Source organism: Eptesicus fuscus, chromosome 10, assembly GCF_027574615.1.
Source record: "Eptesicus fuscus isolate TK198812 chromosome 10, DD_ASM_mEF_20220401, whole genome shotgun sequence".
Classification (NCBI taxonomy): Eukaryota; Metazoa; Chordata; class Mammalia; order Chiroptera; family Vespertilionidae; genus Eptesicus; species Eptesicus fuscus.
The window spans coordinates 57,318,298-57,339,246 of NC_072482.1; the positions used below are offsets into that span (position 1 = coordinate 57,318,298).

Genomic DNA, 20,949 nt, shown 5'->3' on the forward strand with positions numbered 1-20,949 from the left:
GCACCCTCTCCAATCTGGGAACCCCTTGAGGGATGTCCAACTGCCTGTTTAGGGGATCGGGCCTAAACAAGCGGTTGGACATCCCTCTCACAATCCAGGACTGGTGGCTCCAAACCGCTCACTTGCCTGCCTCCCTGATTGCCCCTAACCGCTTCTGCCTGTCAGCCTGATCACCCCCTAACCACTCCACTGCCAGCCTGACTGATGCCTAAGTGCTCCCCGGCCGGCCCGATTGCCCCTAAGTGCCCTCCCCTGCTGGCCTGGACACCCCTAACTGACCTCCCCTGCCAGTCTGGTCACCCCTGTCTTCCTCTGCAGGCCTGGTCCCCACCAACTGCCCTTCCCTGCTGGGCTGGTCACCCTTAACTGCCCTCCCCTGCTGGCCTGGTCACCCCTAACTGCCCTCCCCTGCAAGCCTGCCCCGCCACTGTCCTCCCCTGTAGGCCTGGTCCCCCCCAACTGCCCTCCCCTGAAGGCCTGGGTCCCCACCCAAACTGTCCTCCCCTGCAGGCCTGGCCCTCCCCCCCAACTCCCCTCCCCTACTGGCTTGGTCTCCCCCAGCTACCCTCCTCTGTTGGCCTGGTTCCCCCCAACAGCCCTCCCCTGCTGTCCTGGTCCCCCACAACAGTCCTCCCCTGCAGGCCTGGTCTCCCCCTCAACTTCCCTCCCCTGAAGGTCTGGTTCCCCACAACTGCCCTCCCCTGTAGGCCTGGTCCCCCTCAACTGCCTTCCCCTGTAGGTCTGGTCCCCCTCAACTGCCCTCCCCTGTTGGCCTGGTCCCCCTCAACTGCCCTCCACTGTAGGCATGGGTCCCCCACAACTGCCCTCCCCTGCTGGCCTGGTCCCCCTCAATTGCCCTCCACTGTAGGCCTGGTTCCCCCCAACAGCCCTCCCCTGCTGTCCTGGTCCCCCACAACAGTCCTCCCCTGCAGGCCTGGTCCCCCACAACTATCCTCCCCTGGAGGCCTGGTCTCCCCCCGCAACTGCCCTCCCCTGCAGGTCTGGTTCCCCACAACTGCCCTCCCCTGTAGGCCTGGTCCCCCCCAACTGCCCTCCCCTGCTGGCCTGGTCCCCCCCAGCTGCCCTCCACTGTAGGCCTTGGTCCCCCCCAACTGTCCTGCCCTGCAGGCCTGGTCCCCCCCAACTTCCCTCCTCTGCTGGCCTGGTCTCCCCTAACTGCCCTCCTCTGCAGGTCTGATTCCCCATAACTGCCCTACCCTGCAGGCCTGGTCCCCCCCCAACTGTCCTCCCCTGCAGGCCTGATCCCCCCCAACTGCCCTCCCTTTCTGGCCTGGTCTGCCTCAACTGCCCTTCTCTGCTGGCCTGGTCACCCCTAACTACCCACAACTGCCCTCTCCTGCAGACCATCTTGTGGCGGCCATCTTGTGTCCACATGGGGGCAGCCATCTTGTGTCTTGTAGTGATGGTCAATTTGCATATTACTCTTTTATTAGATAAGCACAAAATTAATAAAATACATGTATATGCATCCCACTACTTACTTCATTTTCTTTAATTTTTACTGTAGTAAAACACACATAACATAAAACATAGCAAATTAACAATTTTTAAGTATACAGTTCAGTGGTATTAAGGGTTGCACATTCATATTGTGCAACCATCACCATCCTCCATCTTGAGAACTCTTTCATCTTGCAAAACTGAAATCCATTAAACAATAACTCCCCATCTCCTCTCCCCTTAGCCCCTCGCAACCACCATGCTACTTTCTGTCTCTAAAATTTGGGCTTATTTAAGTACCTCATAAAAGTGGAATCAGTTGCTTGTCTTTTTGTGACTGGCCTAATTTCACTTAGCATAGTGTCCACAAGATTTATCCACGTTTTAGCATATATCAGAATTTCCTTTCTTTTTAAGACTGAATAGTATTTCAAAATATGTATATACCACATTTTGCTTACCCGTTCATCTGTCAATGGATACATATTTAGATTGTTTTCGTTTTAGCTATTATGAACGGCTATGAACATGGGTATAGAAATATTTCTTCAAGACCCTGCTTTCAATGTTATTGGGTATATATCCAGAAGTGGGAATATTGGATTATATGGTATTTCTATTTTTAATTTTTTGAGGAACCACCAAAATGTTCAGAGCACCTGTACCATTTTACATTCCCACCAACAGTGGACAAAGTTCCAATTTCTCCACATCCTCATCAAGACTTGTTACTTTCTGTTTTGTTTTGTTGTTTTTCTTGATAGTCATACTGAGTGTGACGATAACTCATTATAGTTTTGTTTTGCATTTCCCTAATGATTAGTGACAGTACCTTTTCATGTGCTTAGTGGCCATTTGTGTATCTTTGGAGAAATGCCTATTCAAGTCCTTTGCCCCTTTTGAACTGCCTACCCATTTTATTTTGCTCACAATGATTCATCTTACACTGATCCATTACTATTCACTCACTATTCAGTATTCATCTCAATGTCCCCTTCATTAAATAATAAAATGAAAATTCATGCTTTGGAAATAAAGTGATATACATATATGTGTGTATATAATATCCATTTTATATATACACTGAGTGGCCAGATTATTATGATCTCTGAATGCATAATAATCTGGCCATTCAGTATATATATATTAGAGGCCCGGTGCATGAATTCGTGCATGGGTGGGGTCCAGCCAGCCTGGCCAGAGGGAGGGGACATGGGCAGGTTGGCCGGCCTGCCTGCTGGTCAAACTCCTGGTCAAGGGGACAATTTGCATATTAGCCTTTTATTATATAGGATATACACTGAGTGGCCAGATTATATTATGTGTTCCGAGATCATAATAATCTGGCTACTCAGTGTATATATGCTTTGATTAAGGAGATATGATATAGTCCATGGCATAAAAGTTTATTATCTACTTGAATAAATAATTATATGCATAAAAATACATAACAGTGTATGTGTACTATATTATGTATACTATATTATGTATATACTAGAGGCCCGGTGCACGAAATTCATGCACGGGTGGTGGGGGGGGGGTTCCCTCAGCCCGGCCTGAACCCTCTCCAATCTGGGAGCCCTCTCGCAATCCGGATCCACTGGCTCCTAACTGCTCACCTGCCTGCCTGCCTGCCTGATCGGCCCTAACCACCTCTGCCTGCTGGCCTGATCGCCCCCTATCTGCCCTCCCCTGCCTGCCTGATCGCCCCTAACCGCCTCTACCTCAGCCCTCGCTACCATGGCTTTGTCCAAAAGGACATCTGGAAGATATCTGGTCTAATTAGCATATTACCCTTTTATTATTATAGATAGTATTAATATATGAGTACAGTCTTCACATATATAGTATATGGCATACAGAGTATTTAGTATATATAATATACATGTGTATATATCACTACTCAATTAGATCATAAATTTCTTCATGCCATGGATTATATCATATTTCTTTAATCAACTCAGTACTAAGCATAGCTAGGCATTCTCAATTAACTTTATAGATTATTATTAATCTTACAAGTCAACAGCTACAAATTTTATTGGCTGAACAATCCTATCTAATAAAGAGGGAATATGCTAATTGACCATCACTCCGTCACAAAGATGGCTGCACCCACAGCTGAGGCCAAGTTCCCATAAGGAGCCTTAACGAGCAATCAGCAGGGACCTGAGGCTACGCCTTTCCCCGCCCCCATGGTGCTTGACAGGGGACCTCAGGTGACGTCCCCCACCTGGCAGGGCTTAACAGGGGACCTCAGGTCGTGCCCCCCCACCCAGCAGGGCTTAACAGGGGACCTCAGGTCGTGCCCCCCGCCCTTGCATCAGGCGGGGGACCTCAGGCTGCACCCCCCACCCCAGTGCCAGGCCAGGGGACCTGAGGCCACGCCCCCCACCCAGCAGGGCTTGACAGGGGACCTCAAGGTGCACTTCCCATCCTGGTGCTGGGCTAGGGGACCTCAGGCTGCTCCCCCCACTCCAGCGCCAGGCCAGGGGACCTCAGGCTGGGGCCACCATCCGGCAGGGCTTGACAGGGGACCTCAGGTCATGCCCCCCACCCTTGCATCAGGCGGGGGACCTCAGGCTGCACCCCCCACCCCAGTACCAGGCCAGGGGACCTGAGGCCACGCCCCCCACCCAGCAGGGCTTGACGGGGGACCTCAAGGTGCGCTTCCCATCCTGGTGCTGGGCTAGGGGACCTCAGGCTGCTCCCCCCACCCAGTAGGAGGCGTGCAGGAGGCAGCTGATCAATGATTCTCTCTCATCTAGATGTTTTTCTCTCTCCATCTCCCTTCCTCTCTGAAATCAATAAAAACATATATTTTTTAAAAATGTAATGGTCTCCAACTTAAATGTTCTCACCCCTCCGCAAAAAAGAAAGAAAGATAAATATATGAGTTGTGAGATAATGGTGAATGAATGTATTAATTAACTAGATGGGAGGAATCCTTTCACAATGTATAGATATATCAAATCATTACAGTGTATACTTTAAATATTTTATTATTGTATTTGTCAATTATACTTCAACAAAGATGAGGTGGGGGAAGTAACAGTCTCCTAAATGACTAAGTCTTCCTACGATAATTTTGGCCCTGCTGTGCACCAATCTGTCCTTTCATTTACAGTTGTTGAGACAGAGTACTGAGATATTTTTCTATATGTAACTTTTTCAAAGAGCTTTGTTATTATCCTACCAGAACTAGGGATAAGGTATCTAAACCTGAGATTAATTCAGCAAGTAAATAAATAATTTACTCTATGATTTTGGTTGTGACCTCCTACAACATACCTAATGTGGCCAAGTATTACAAAAACAATAAGCTGTTACCTAAACTAGTTCATATGCCAAATCAGGAAATGGGGAAGACCAGATAGGGTCAAAGGACTATATGCCTTTTCCAGTCCAACCTAGACAACACTGAAGTTCTTGTTCTTTGGGTTTCACTTTAATCCTTGTATACAAAAATTTGTCTCAGACTGATGCAGTAGACAATTTTAGCCCCATATCCCTACCTAAAATCCCAGTTCAAAACAGAAAACAAAAATATTTTTAAGAGTAATCAAAAGAAGAGACACATGGAAATATACTTTCATAAAAAAGTTTGATAGCATTAGAAAAATGTTTATAAGGTCCTCAAACTCACAATCAAAAACTACTTATTTTAATTTTGAACATAATTCTAATCATTTTTGTCTGGTTTCTCAGTCCAACAGAATTTTAAGAAGTAAAAAATAGTGGTAGATGCAGACAGAGATGTGACATCTAAAATTTTTTACAGAAAAGAAGAGAAACCCATAAAAAGTATAGCAGGATTTAAAAACAGTACAGAATAACATAATGATGTTCATAATGATGACCAGAGTTACCAGGAAAAGGCAAAAATTATATTCACATTTTGGAAATAATACTTTCATAATGGAAAAATGCTGATTTTATTAAAATTTTTAAAAGAGGGCTAGCAAGCACATTATTTATTGAGAAAACATTTTGTTGTAACTAAAATGAAAAGCAGTTTTGGCACAGAAAGGAGTAATCAAGAAAGCTTACTCCGTGCCCTGACCAGTGTGCTCAGTTGGTTGGGCGTGGCCCCATGCACTCACTGGTCCCGTGCAGGAGGCAACGGTGGATGTGCGGCTCTTACATCAATGTTTTTCTCTCTCTTCCTCTCCCTTCCTCTCTCTCTAAAATAAATATTTTTTGAAGAAACAAAAAAAACTTTCATCCTTAAAAATATAATAAAAAAGAAAGCTTATTCTATCTAGTACAGCTCATTCTCAAATAGTTACTATGCATAAACTGGATATAATAATATTTACTCTGGCCCTGGCCAGGTAGCTCAGTTGGTTAGAACATCAACTGGATACGCCAAAGATGCAGGTTCGATCTATAGGCAGGGTACACACAAGAAACAACCATTAGATGCATAAATAAGTGGGACAAAAAATCGATGTTTCTCTCTCTCTGTCTCTGTCTCTCGCTCCCTTCCTCCCTCGCTCTAAAGTCAATGAATAAAAATACTAATAATAATAGTTACTCTGTATTTAATTCCATAAATAAAATTAACTAAATAAGCAATTTGGAAAATACACCATAGAATAAATTGTGACAAAAGATTAGCAGGAAAAAGGACACCAAAACAAAAAAGGCAAAAATTTTTCCTTTAAGAAATTAAAATGTCACTATAAACCAAGTAAAAATTAACTTCAACAAATATATTTTCAAGAAGAAAAATGTCAGTAAACAATTTCATAAATTATTAAATATGATAATTATTTATCAATTGCATATAATGAACCAAGACCCTCTTCCCAAGACCAATACTAGGGGGGGGGGAGGGGAATCAAATCAATGTAGAGTGCCTTGAATAATAACAACATAACTTAATCTACTTAAGAAAATGAAATATTTACCCATTTCTAGCTGCCAAATGAAGTGGTGTACAGCCTGAAATATCTTGATAGTTAGGATTTGCTCCTTTCTTTAACAGCAGAACCAAGCATTCCACAGATCCACAACTAAAACAATATTAAAAATAGATCAGATACATTCAACAAACAGCCAAGTTGATATAGCAATTAAAGAACAAAAAGATTTATTAAACACGTTATTTTTGAGGTTCATATTAACCTAAAAGATAACTTCTGTCAGAAATAATAAATATCCTCTACTTTAAAATATAGGATGGGGCAAAAGTAGGTTTATAGTTGTTCCTATGGAAAATAATACTATAACTAATAAATAATAGCATAAAAATAAACTCTGTTTCATGTACTCACAATTGAATACCTATTTTTGCCCACCCCTGATTAAGGCCAATGACCATCTATAGTTAGCATATAAAATCTCATATTGGTTGGGTAAAAGAAAAATTTCAATGAATGAGAGTCTAAATATTTCTAAAAAAGACAACCCAGTGCCTAACATACTCTGCTCTGATCTAGAACAAGCTAAGACAGTAGATGTGAGACTTGAGTCAAATCCCGAGGTTAACAATATATTTAGGTAAAGAATGTAAGCGTAGCCCTTAACCTATAAAGAACCATTCAGATGTCTGTTCTCACTTCTCTCCATAACTACCCTGGGCCAAGACTGATTCAAATCCTACTACTACTGATCATTACTCTAGACCAGAGTTCAATTCAAAATAGCTTTAATCTTACTTAGCTGCAATGTGAAGCAAGCTTCTTTTCACACGTCCAAATGCATAATTAACATCAAACTTTGAATTTGATAGTAGTTCGGAAACAGATCTACACAAAAGAATATCAAAAGAGTTGGTACATTTTAAAAGAGTTTTTAAAAACAAAGATCTAGAGTTAATAGCTCTTTAGTTACTCTTATCAATATATTATAATATACTATCCCAAATAAACCAAAAAATGGACACTGTTTTCTAAGTGTAGCATGGCATCCAGCAAAGTATCATCCAAAAACCAACTGTTTTGACATAAACTATTGCTGAATGTTTCTTCTTCAGCACTCTGTGTAATCTGCTCTGAGGATATCCAAGTAGTCCTCAGCTCCTCTTATAAATTTTTTTAAGAAACAGTACTTCATTTTAAAATATATATATCTATATGTTTTTATTGATTTCAGAGAGGAAAGGAGAGGAAGAAAGAGATAGAAACATCAATGATGAGAATCATCTAACAGCTGCCTCCTGCATGCCTCCTACTGGGGATGGAGTCCACAATCTGGACAGGGCATGACCAAATCTAACCATGACCTCCTGGTTCAGAGGTCAACACTGAACCACTGAGAGACACCAGCCGGGCTCCCCTAGAATATTGAGAAACAAAGAGAGTAGGGCTTGCTGCTCCCCTTGCAGAAACCTGAGCCCATCTATATTAATTTTGTCCAAATAAGAAAAATCAAAGACAAAAAAAAATATTTTAATTATATCAAAATATAGTTTCTCTTCACTTTCTTCTCATTACACCAAATTACCCAATGGCTAACCATAGCAGAGTTGTCTGCTGCAAGTGTAAACACCTCATCCCACAGTCAGATAACTGTATCTTATATGACCAACCAAATACCTGATTTAATATCTGACTATTCATTTAGAAAATCTCTTACCATAGGATCTCAGAAAATCTTTTTCCTTAATTCACAGACAGAAAATTATAAGAGGTTAAATAACTTGCCCCAGGACAACATCTATGAACAAACTGTGTGTGTGTGTGTGTGTATGCACGTGTGCATGTGTGTATACACATTTAGATAAATTTGTACTTCTCAAAAAGTATAAATTTGTAAAATAGGAACTCACCTGTGTTGATCAGCCATAACCATTGGCATTAATGTATAAACAGCAGTTTCATTATCTAAGTAAAACAAAACAAAACAAAACAAAAACAGAAAAGAATTCATTTATCTCAGGCTTTATCCAAAGGGTAATACCTAAAACTATCTTAAAATTTTCTTAACTCCACATAAAAAGTGAGGAGAAGAGGTAAAACGTTAAGGATAGTGCAGAATACCACAGGTATTGCAAAATTTGCAATGCATAACTTCTTATTCTCTCTACTTGATGACTCCCCTCTACATCACCACAAAACTGCTCAGCTTCTAGATCTGAGGGAAAAATTAGAGCCCTAACAATTTCTATAGCTTTAACAACTAAAATTTCTTTTAGTTCCAAAGAGGTGTTTATGACTTCATGTTTTATCATACTTACATGTACTTTGGGGAAACTTATCCTATATAATAAAAGGGTAATATGCAAATCGACCAGACAGCAGAATGACCGGTCGCTATGACACGCACTGACCACCAGGGACAGATGCTCAATGCAGGAGCTGCCCCCTGGTGATCAGTGTGCTCCCACAGGGGGAGCGCCACTCAGCCAGAAGCAGGGTGAGTGCAGCACAGTGGCAGGAGCCTCTCCCACCCTCCCAGGCAGTGCTAAGGAGCAGCGAGCCTGGAGTAAGGAGCAAGGGATAATGGACTGCAAGAGGGATGCCTAACTGCTGGCTTAGGCCCCAGGAATGGGCCTAATCAGGCAGACATCCCCCGAGGGATCCCGGACTGTGAGAGGGTGCAGGCCAGGATGAGGGTCCTCCCCAACCCCCCTACTCCTGTGCACGAATTTTCATGCACCAGGCCTCTAGTAAGTATATACAGATATTAAAGCTATATATGCTAAATAATTTTAAAAACATTAAACATACATGCTTGCTTCTTGACAATATTATAACTAAAGGAAATATTTTAGTAGAAGCTTTTATGAAACTATTAAAATCTTATTTTTACTTATTACTTTTAATTATTCACATCTTCATTTATATCTTTTATAGAAATAAATTCACACAAACATGATCCAAAAGAAAACATCACTGATGCCATATTATACTTATGTAAGTTTCAGCCAGTTATTTACAAAGAAGTAACTCTGACAACTCCCATTTAGCCCTTAAAACGTTAAGACCATCCTAGCCAGTTTTGCTCAGTGGATAGAGCGTCAGTCCACAGAATGAAGGGTCCAGGGTTCGATTCTGGTCAAGGGCACGTACCTGGTTTACGGGCTAGATCCCTTGCCCCGGTCGGGCTGCACGCGGGATGTGTCTCTCTCACATCCATGTTTCTCTCTCTCTCTCTCTCTCTCTCTCTCTCTCTCTCTCCCCCTCCCCCTTCCACTCTCTCTAAAATTCCTAAACTGCTGGGATCACGCCTTGTTTCTTTGTAGAAGCTCCCAGCCCCCACCTATGTGTGATGAATAGATACAGAATGATAACGGAAAGGCATATTAAAGAAAAGTGTAAATATGTCTACTAGTACACAGAGTATTTTAAGAGTACAAGTTTGACATGTGCCACCTTATTTATCTGTTGTCAAAATACAATAGGGCTCTACGCTTTCAAAAAGTGAAGACTGCTGAACCGCCCTCAGCAGCCTAAAGTAAACAATACTATCGGGGGAGCATCTCTCCCTCCCCGGCAAGCAGCGACAGTGAGATGCCCCACAACTGGAATGTTTCTGGGGCCTGGGTCCCGCCCTCCGCCGGGAGAGACTCCTGTCTCTTCTGCTTCTTCCACCCGTAGGACCCGCACAGCCCAGCACTTCCCGCAAACCCCACCTGCCCCGGCGGGCGCGGCGGGCGCCGGGTGCTCGGGGGGGTCCCAGTCCGGCCCCTCCCAGCTCAGGAAAGTAAACGTGGGCATTTGGTCAGCTTTCGGTGAGTTTCCCAACGACCTCTCCAGGCAGACATCCCCCGAGGGATCCGCCCCCGCCCCGGGCGCCCCCAGCTCCCGGCCGCGCGGCCCCGCTCACCGTCTGGCAGCTCCACGGTGCGAGCTCGGCGGAGCGAGCGAGTCAGGCGGTTGAGTTGCTCCATCGCTCTCTCCATCCTCGGGGCGCCCTCCGCGCTCCTCCAGCCGCTCCGGCGGCCTCCGTGCCCGGCGCCCTACATCCCGCCCCGACCCGTCCTGCGGGCGGAGGCGCCGGCTGGCCCCGGCCAGCGCCCGGGACTGAGAGGACTGCTCGGGGCCGCGTTCTCCGTCCGGATCGCGGGCGTAGCCGGACAGACCACCGTGGGAACACACCCAGCACCGTCGCCTCTAGTGCTCTTCCGGCCGCCTCGGCCCTTCCCTCCTCGACTCGCACGGCCTTCTGGGAACCGTAGTTCCGAGCCCGGCGAGCCGGGCGACTCGGGCGGAGCCACGCTGGGTGCGCGGCTGACTCCTCACTCAGGCCCCGCAGAAACCCGGGCGGTGTGTGCGGAAAGCAATGCCATGCCTGGGCGTGCCCCAACTTCCTGGAGAGACTTTCGGGGTGTCACCGCGCCCACTGCTCTGGTTCTCCAAAGTTGTACGCGAGCCGCTTCCTTGGCCTTCAATTCTATCACTTTCCTGTTTAAAATAGAAACCATCATCTCGGTTTTGGTACCTTTGTTTTTCAGATACATAAACTGTTGAAATATTATACAATTTTCGTATGTCAAATCTAAAGAATAATAATGTCAAACAAATGCAAAAGCAGAATATAGTATTACTGCAGCTTCATAAACCTTGGAGCAGAGCAATTTCTGAGACATCATGTTGCAGAATTTATAAATGACAATCTACAGTAGCATTCTGTAACATTCTTCTAGCATCTTCTGCTCCTGTGGCGAACAATGAGCAGGATGGGGAGTGAAGCCCACCTTGGAGGCTATTGGGGACTCCTGCCCCTGCCCACAAACTTTAGGCTTGGTGTGCACAGGACACTGGAAGCAATTTATGTAGAGCAACAGCCTAGGTAGTGGTGGTGATAACAGGGACTGAGGTGCTAGCTTCTGTCCAGCAGTGGGCAACTTGACTTTATGAGTGGTATTGGGAGGCCAAGAAAAGTTGGAGCATTTCTTGTTGAAACCAGATTGCAATGGGTTGGGCATGGCCCAGACTGTCCCATAGCATTTGGCATTCCTTGGAAGCTGTGACCTCTCCACCTTGTCGCCAGACTGGTTGGTTAAGTCTCATCTGAACCAACTGGTTAGGAAGTCTACACTGAGCCTGTTGCACCACTGGAACCAGTGACTGGTGGCTGCAGATTGGAACTGATTTAGGATGGCATGGCAAGGAACACCTGTGCCAGCCACCATCTGCTCCCACACAGCCTGGATGGGCAAGTAAGACTAACTTTCTTCCTCTGGACCAGCCAACATACATTATCAACATACCTGTGCCCATTCATTGTAGGAAAAACTTTGCCTCTCTGAGGAAGATGCTGTGAAAGTCCAAATTCTTTGTTTCTCTTTTACATTCTGGTACTGGTTATATCCAAGAAAAGAAAATACCCCCTTATCATTTAATTGTAAATGGTGTTAGCCAGGCTCATATTCGCCCACATGGATTAATGGAGGTTTTTTTTCCCCCCATTTCAGTAAAATTCTGCCTTTTTTAAACATTCAACTTGGGTTAGATAAAAGATGATGGTGAGTTCATTCCATCATCATTGACTTAGTCCCAAATTCAATGCAAATAAATATTTATGTACAAGGTGCAAGGTAGAAGTACAATAAAGAAGACTTTTTTACTCTCAAGGAGTTCAACTTTTGGAAAGAAAGTTAAGACATGTACCAATATGATAGCAATACATAGAAAGGTGTGGAAAGTCCTTCAAGTTGTGCCAAAAACCCTGGCGATGTGAAGGAGAGTGTCATCAATGTATTGTAGGGAGGGATTAGAATTAGTGAAAATTTCATGCATGAAAAAAGGAGTCAAGTTAACACATGGTGAATAGAAACAAGCAGGACAACTGATTAATAGCAAATAAGAACAGTTGATACTTGAGCATTGATAGCTGATTTAACTGAGGCTTATGAATAATTGTATAATTAAGGCTAACTAACATGTGTTAGACAGATTTAAGTTAGCATTGAATCCCTGCTTAGGAGCTTGAAGCCAGTTCCACAAGCAGAGAGGAGCAACGTAATCAAGCAGAATAGGAACAAGAGAGTGGCAACAGCTGAATGAGTGATGAGGTCACTATCCAGGTGAGTGGAAACAAAACACGCTATTGTGGTGGGAGTGAAGAAAAAAAGATAGATGTGAGTACTATGGATTGACAGGATGTAGAATCTAGATTCTAGATGGGTAAGAGTTAAAAATGACTCCAAAAGTAATGGTAGAGAGGAGTAAGTTCTTTTAAGGGACAAAAGCTTGTTCAAAAATTGTTAAAACTTTTAAGCAAATTTTCATGGAGGAAGACAATTATTTTAAATTAAGTCATCTATTGCTCATAAAGCTAGGTCTGAGACATTCAAATTTAGCATAGTGTACATTTGAGTCTGTCTTTCCTCCACTTTGGTGCAGTGGGCTTACTGATGACAACATATTATGTTGTTTTTCTCTACTGATGTGCACATACTGTGTCTCTAACCCCAATCATTAGATTACAGAGTTCGGAGAGTCTTATCAAGGCTGAGACCAGAGTATGGGATGATCTTATGCTAAATACATTTAATAAATGCATCTGTCATCTGAGTCCTGGTTTCCCACATCAAAACAGTGTGGGTTTGATTTACATAAAATCACCTTCAACTGCCCGTGAATTGATTTGTTCACCTTTTGTTCAAGACAATGAGTGTAGTGAAAAAGTAAAAGGTCAAATTTCCAGGATAGAGTGGTTTACGACTAGGGATTGAAGACATGGGCATTCTAGTTCTGATACTGACACCAGAAAACTAGGATTCATTAAAACTGTCTGATTTCAAGTTTCTCTGTCTGCAAACTGAGGTTTATTAATCAAGACTTTTTCAGTTGCAACCAATGGAAATCTGACTTCAGCCAGCTTATGTTACATAAAGAATTTATCAATACAACAAGATTGTTCATGGACCCCAAGAGGGGAAGACACCATTAGAACTCTCTATGGTTTCTGTTGAAGTTCTAAACAACTTAAGACATTTCACTTCCCACCTCACAATCTATGCAGCTGTCTGCACTCTTCATACTTTAAAGTCTAAACTCCTAAGCATGTTATTTAAAGCTTGACACAGTCTGTCCTCAAACAACCTTTTCAGTCTTATTTTAATAATTGCCTATATTTATTAAGCCCTTACTGCTCCCAGGATTTGTCTTAGAGGGAAACAAACCAGCATTAGAATTCCTGGGTCCACTCCTACTAACCTTGTGCCTTGAAAAAACTCCCTTGCCTGGCCGGTGTGGCTCAGTGGTTGAGGGTCAACCTATAAACCAGAGGGTCATGGTTCGGTTCGATTCCTGGTTAGGGCACATTCTAGTTGATCCCAGGTGTGGGGTGTGCAGGAGGCGGCCAATTAATGACTCTCTCTCATCATTGAGCGCTCTCTCTCTCTCTCTCTCTCTCTCTCTCTCTCTCTTTTTCCTCTCTGAAATCAATTAAAAAAATATTTTTTTAAAAGCAGGCAGATTTAAAAAGAAAAAACTTCCTTAACCCCTAGAAGCCTTTATTTTCATCATTTTCAAAATGGGGATAATTATAGTATCAACAAGTATTATTTCACTTATTCCATTCTGTATTTCATGGTGGGAAACATGGTCTCATATTTTACAGCATATCTTGATGGTCCATTCTTAGTCCAGGGTGCAGGGTCAAACTATTTAAATAGACTGCTCTCTGAGGAGCCATGTGAATGTGTTATGGTACAGTTCCCCAAAATATAGGAGCCAAGAGATGCAAAGTAATTTGGCCAATACAGAGAATGTGGACTTATTCAACTCCTAAAGTCCCTTATTTGGCACATACTTTATGTCTATTCTTCCAAACTGTTCTGTTAAATTTTTGGCTTCTTTTGTTTGAATCCTTCCCCATTTTAGCACTGCCATACTCCCAGGAATTCTCTATTAATTGAAGATCTTAGCACTTGTTGTTTTTAGGGAAAAGGTAACCTGAACTAACAGAAGTTGCTTTCCCCTCTACCCTCTACAATAGCCACCATGGAAGACTGTGCCTCCTCACCCTTCTCTTGACCTAAATTGGCCATTTGGGGAAGGGTCAGGAATACTTGGTCAGTCTCCCGACTCTGAGCCTTGGAGCTTTCATGTTATCAAGGGAGGAGCTGTTTCCTTATCGCTTTATTGTACCTGCACACATATCTCAGCTCCAAAGTCCTTATTCAACCTCAGTTCTGTCGAATTAACCATTGACTTCTGTGCCCTTGCAAGCTGCTTCCTACTTAATCCCACAGTTCCAGTTTTACCCCTACATTTCAACATTTTGGGCACTGGTTCTTCAAATTAAATCTATGACTGAGTATGCCCATAGCATTCACAAAGGCAGGGCTTGACTTGGTATGGCAATCTGGGCAAACAAACAAACCCACAAAACAATAAAGATGGTTGGATCTATCTCTTAAAAATTTACAATTACTTAAAATATGGATACCTGAGAATACAAGTATATAGACTTAGAAGTAGAATGTAGAAAACCTTTGAAGCTTAATGGTACTTTCTTAGCTGAGCACTAACTCAGTTGGAGAGGAGTGATTTCTTTTCATCCTCCTAAATAATCTATACAGAATTTAGGCTTTTTGTTCTCTCTTTCTAAATTTCAACATAGTAGATCCAGTTACACTTCCTGGGTCATTGTTGAGAGACGTTTGGTGGGAATGGCGGCAGACAGCAGATAAAAGGGGAAGTGGGTATTCTAAACTGGATTGCTGAGGCATAGTGGGGGTGGGAGGGGACCATCTACCGTACACTCCTGTGCTTAGCCCCACTGATGCCTAAAAGAGCTTCCTGTTAGAGGATTATATTGCCCTGATCACCTCATTTCTGGAACAAATTGTTCCCAGGAGCACTGAGGGTGGAAAGAGGTTTGATTCTCTCTGAGAGACCCACATGGCCATGTATTGCTAACAACGATGCCCAGAAAAGTGGCACTAGACTGGCACTTGGGCTGAGGGCAGCTGCACAGCTATTCTATTCCGAACACCTTTTTACAATTGGGTTGATTATAGCTTTATAAAATTTTGCAAGCTATCATCAGAGTGTAAGTCTAAAAGAAATAGCCTTTCATCCTTCTGACACCTCTCTGTTTCTCCAAATCCCACTTTCATCGTGTGTTCAACAGATGGAACAAGTACAGAGCCCTGTTTCATGCTCAAAGAGGTACTGAGAAATATAAGGTGCTGTCCTCGTCTATAAGAAATAACAAGTGAGAGCTGTGGTGGAGATGGGCAAGAGGTAAAACACATGGCGGAAAACAGATTAAGATATACACGCACATTGTAATTCACTGAACACATATTTATTGTGTAACTATTCCATTCCAGGTGCTGTTCTAGGTATTGAGGATATAGCAGTAAGCAAAATAGGCAATATCTTGATCCTCGTGGGTTTATGTTCAAGTAGAGAACACTTAAAATATGAATATTAAAATAAACATGTTATTTTAAAGTGCTGGGGGAAAAGGAAGAGAAGGAACCACAAGTACAAAAGTCATGACGTGGAAAAGAGCGTGGAGTGTTTGAGGAATAGCCCAAAGCTCAGTGTAATTTGAATAAAGTGAGCTTGGGGGAAGTACTAAGACATAAGGTCAAAGAAATATTGGGGTAGGTAGACTATAGGTTGATGAGCCACCAAATGAATTAAAACCAATAAAATGATGTAATCCAATGTATATTTTTAAAAGTACTTCCCTAGCTACTAAGTAGAGAGCAAACTGTAAGAAGGTACAAAAGTGCAAGATAAGAGGTCGGTTAGGAGGTTATAGCAATGGTTCTGTAGAGGGATGGTAGAAGATTAAACCAGGATTGTTTCAGTGAAGATGGTGAGATATAGTGGTTTTAGAGAATTTGCTGGTGGATAGGATGAGAGGTTTGAAAGAAAGAGAGCAGTCAAGAGTCTGAGATTTAGAGCTAAGGATTTTGTCCTGATTTACTGGGTGATTGTAGTTGCCATTTATGGATATGGAGGACACTGAAGGAGGAGCTGGTTGGGGCAGGGAGGAATCAAGAGTCTTTTAAGTTTGAAATACTTATTAGACATCTAAGAGGAAATGCCAAGTAGAAGGTTGGATCTATTAAGTCTGGCATTGAGAAAAGAGGTCAGGACTAGACATATTTCTCATATCATTACATTACATATCTCATCAGCATTGGATAATATTAAAACTATTAACTGGATGAGACCCCTTAGAGAATGACATCAACATTTACACATAGGAAAGTATAGAAGGACCTAGCGAAGCAGTGAGAATTGGTAGGTCTGAAGCCAACTGAAGAATGTAGTTAAAGTGCTCCTGAGAGTTGGAACTAAGAAGATTGAAAATTGACTTTTGGGTTTGGCAGTACAGAGGTCATTTAATATCCTTGATATGTGCAATTTCAGTGGAGTGATAAGTGTAAAAACTGATTGGAATAGGTTTAAATGAAACTTTCCTATAGTGCTGAAGATAATGTTGATTGGTATTACTCACTTGGAGGACAGTTGGACAGTATCTATCAAAATTCAAATGTACATGTGTTTGACCTAGCAATTTAACTTAGAATTTATTCTGTAGATATACTTGCATATGTACAAAAATAACATATGTAAAGGTAATTTTTTTAATTTACCACCCTAACCATTTTTAAGTGGGAACTATGTGATGGGATGGAGGTAGTAGCTAATACTATAGTGGTATTCATTTTGCAATTTATAAATGTATCAAATCAACACATTGTATACCTTAAATTTAAACAATGTTATGTGTCAATTACATCTCAATAATACTGGAGGGGGGGGCAGGAAGAAAACAGCTAGTTCAAGGGGGGAAATCTGGGTTTTAAGGAAGCAGGTAATGTTTTAAGATACTGAACATTATAATATGGGGTGGGTTTGTGCTATCACCCTTGTTAAGCAAATTAGATGATTGTTTATATCCCTGCTAGCCCTTATCTATAACAATAAACGTGTAATATGCTAATTAGACCAGACAGCCAAACGACCTTCCAGATGTCCTTCTGGATGAAGCTGGGGCTGCGAGGGCTGAGCCCCTTGCACGAATTTCGTGCATTGAGCCTTTAGTATGCTATAATTGCAGTAATTGTCTGCTCAATAAAAATAAAAGAGTAACTTACAGGCAGCTGTGAGTTCATAGATGACCCAGAGCAAAGTTGTCAGAATCTGCATGTGAGGCTGTAATTACAGGACCAGAGCAGAATCCACCATGACTGGAAGTCTAATTGTCGCTCAATACCAGAGATCTGGGAAAATTAGAGAATTATTTCTAAATCACCACTGCCAGGTATTTTAGAGCTGCAGGTCTGTGGCCATAAATATTTTCTTTTATCTTTTAAATTTCACCCTTTATTTTATTTTCTACACCAGGAAGGCTCAGAAGCTTTTCACTAGAATAATGAGACAACAAACTTAGTCCTAAGATGAATAGGTATTTTAAATGGAAGAGTAATTTATATTTAATGACTATTACAATTTCTCAAATACAGTTTAGTTTAAAATTCATTTGGCATAAAAATATACAGTATGATAATGTATATATGTATAATAAAACTATATACTTATAAATTTACACATCAATATTAATTCATTTTTTAAAGTCTATAAGGATAATACCCATTAAGAATATGACAATGGTGTCACCTCTGATGAGGGACATTATATTGAAAGAAGAAAAGTTAAGGTCACATCTAGCAATTTATACTTTGCATGTCTCTACATTTTTTAAAGGGTTTAGCAAAAATAAAATCCCAACTTGAATTAAGTATTAATGTTGCTATTTAATAAAATAGAATAAGAAACAAAACTTGTGAATTGGTAGAGAGGATTTGGTCAGGCTAGATAGAATTCCCTGTGCCCTTTATAGCTCTGTTACTATGACCCATTTATATTATAAGCATGTTTACATAAAAAAGCCTAGAAGTAATTTTAATATGCACCTGGTATTTTATTATTTTAATCGTGTAATTTCATTCATAAGCCTTTTATTTTGTTTCCAACTATTTAAAATAACTTTTAAAACTTTTTGTTATGAAGTTTTCCAAACAAAAACACAAAGAGGGACTATACAGTAGTTGGCAAAGTAGGTTTTCAGCTGTGAGTAAATAAAGCAGTTTATTCTTGTATTATTATTTGTTAAATATTGCATTATTTTCCATACAAACTACTGTAAACCTACTTTGTCAACCCCCGTATATAAGGAACCCCCAAGTATCCATAACGAAGTTTCATTCTATGGCCAAACTTGTTTACCTGAAATGAAAACTTTATTTTTTCTATTTATATAACTTCTTCCTCTTTGTAATCATCTTTATCTAAAGATAGAGTTTATAAATATCTGGATTCTAATCCATTCATCATTCTCAACAACTTTAACCTTTAAAATCATCTTCCATCAATTACAGGATTATTTATCAGAGTTCCAAAACTCTCTGGAACAAACTTATTTAAAATCAAAATCCCCTAAGATTTTCTCTGTCTCTGTGACAATTCAAAAATATAAAAAATCTTATGCAAAGAACTACAATGATAATTATGTATATAAAACTATCAGTGTGCATTGATGGAAAGTTAAAGAGTTGGATAAAATAGAGGGAATCAGAAAAAAATAATTTGAAAAAATATATATAAAGGTTGTATCCACACTTAAAAATTTTTCTTTCAAGCCATGGCCTTTGTTGGATTTTTTTAAGCATCTTTTGGCCAAACAAAAATAAACTAAGGTGGCCGATGCAAGCCCAGTTCACTATTTTACTTCGCCCACATATCATCCTCTTGGACATGCTTGAAACTTAAAATAGTGTTCTTGTCCAATGCATGGCACAGTGAACTCAGAGGCCAAGACCATCAGTTCGTATGGAGAGCAAAGTGGAGCGTAACCACAGGGTGTTTCAGAACAGTAGCGATTCAGGACCCTGGACAGCGACACACAGGTCCTCACATTCTGTACTGTGGCTGGTTTGCTCTGAAAGAAAGGCATCTGTTACTGTGTATCCAATGGCTAGAACACACACACAGACACTGTTCAGAGGCCAACTGCAGAGGTCAACCTAGCATCCATAGAGCCTAAGCAGAGGCATGGTAAACGTCTTCAAATCCAAAGACAAATACCTAGGAATCACTCTCAGGGAAAAGAAAAGTCAAATTGAGGACAAAAGGAAGGACTGGGATACAATAAAATCGACATGGGAAGGCATTCAGACTTAAGGTCTAGAAACAGCACTTTCAAGTGCAGAAGCAGGCAAGCAGGTCCATACAACAGTGCAACTAGAGTAAGGTCCCTGCCCTTTTATCTGAATTCAATTCAAGTTTATTCAAATCTACAGGCACTGAATGTATGCTAATAATAGTGAGATAATAGTTTTAAACAGTAATCCTGGTGTGGACAGATAAGAGCTAACAGATTTGCAGTCCTCACAGGCATGAAGAGGGTTCTGCACTTGTCTGCAAGGTATGCCTTACCCATTTCCATTCAGTCAATCAGTTGCTCCTCTTAGGGGAGGAAGTTTTTCATAAATATATGTAGTTAGATTAAGCTTATTGTCAAGGAGGTGACACTTCCTGCTACAAATAGATGCCATATGTGCTAATTACCTCAAAACACAGGAGCTATAGAGAGATTAGGGTAATGACTTGGATGGATGAACAAATAGGTCAGCTGGAGATGAGTGAACTAATTTGTCTAATATTAGAGCGGAGCCCTACAAACCCCCTGCCTGAACAAAATCAATTGTTTCTGTAGCTTTAGAATTTAAAGTATGGTGTTAAGCCTCTATAGTTTTAAATTTCTATGTATTTGTCAGGTTTCTGCCTCTGGAAAATTATGAGATATAAAAACACTCTCTAACAAAACTGCATTCCTAGAGGTTTATGATTTGTCAAAAGATTCTCTACCATCCTGCAAGGCTTTCCTAATTTCCCTAATATCTGTCACAGAAAGGCTTTGAATGTGAAAATCTTCAGTCACTGCATATCAAAGTATAACGCAAAGATATTTCTCCATAACACTTAGCAGCAGATTGCACTTTATAATCCTATATAATAAAGAGGTAATATGTAAATTGACCATCACGCCCTCACAAGATGGCTGCCTACAACCAGGCCAGCAGGGGAGTTAGTGAGGGACGACCAAACAACTGAACAGCAGGCTGCGTGGGGCGATCAGGCTGGCAGAGGGGGGCAGTTGGGGGTGACGAGGCCGGCAGCGGGGGGGGGGCAGTAAGAGGTGAGCAGGCCAGTGGGGGGGGTTAGGGGTGACCAGGTCGGCAAGGGGGTGCAGTTGGGGGCAACCAAGCCGGCAGGGGGGGCAGTTGGGAGTGATTAGGCTAGCAGGGGGGACTGTGAGGGGCAACTAGGCCAGTGGGTGGGGGCAGTTGGGGGCAACCAGGCCGGCAGGGGGGGCAGTAAGGGGTGATCAGGCTGGTGGGGGGCAGTTAGGAATGACCAGGCCGGTAGGGAGGGGCCAATTGGAGGCGACTGGCTGGCAGTGGGGGGGCAGCTAGGGGTGACCAGGCCAGTAAGGGAGGGGCAGTTAGGGGTGATCAGGCTGGCATGCAGAGGCAGTGAGGGGTGATCAGGCTGG

General features: G+C 42.1%; 1 protein-coding gene across 5 annotated transcripts in view; it reads right to left on the reverse strand.

The window, feature by feature from the left end:
* HACE1 (HECT domain and ankyrin repeat containing E3 ubiquitin protein ligase 1) overlaps positions 1 to 10,740 on the reverse strand; it is a 90,458-nt gene extending 79,718 nt beyond the window's left edge. For all 5 annotated transcript variants that reach the window (XM_054721821.1, XM_054721819.1, XM_008139982.2 and 2 more), the window contains exons 1-4: positions 10,237 to 10,740; positions 8,237 to 8,291; positions 7,125 to 7,214; positions 6,375 to 6,479 (exon numbers count right to left, since the gene is read on the reverse strand). In XM_054721821.1, coding sequence (XP_054577796.1) covers positions 6,375 to 6,479; positions 7,125 to 7,214; positions 8,237 to 8,291; positions 10,237 to 10,312 — 326 coding nt within the window. In that variant the 5' untranslated portion in view covers positions 10,313 to 10,740. The remainder of the gene's footprint in view (positions 1 to 6,374; positions 6,480 to 7,124; positions 7,215 to 8,236; positions 8,292 to 10,236) is intronic.
* Positions 10,741 to 20,949: the final 10,209 nt, after the last annotated feature.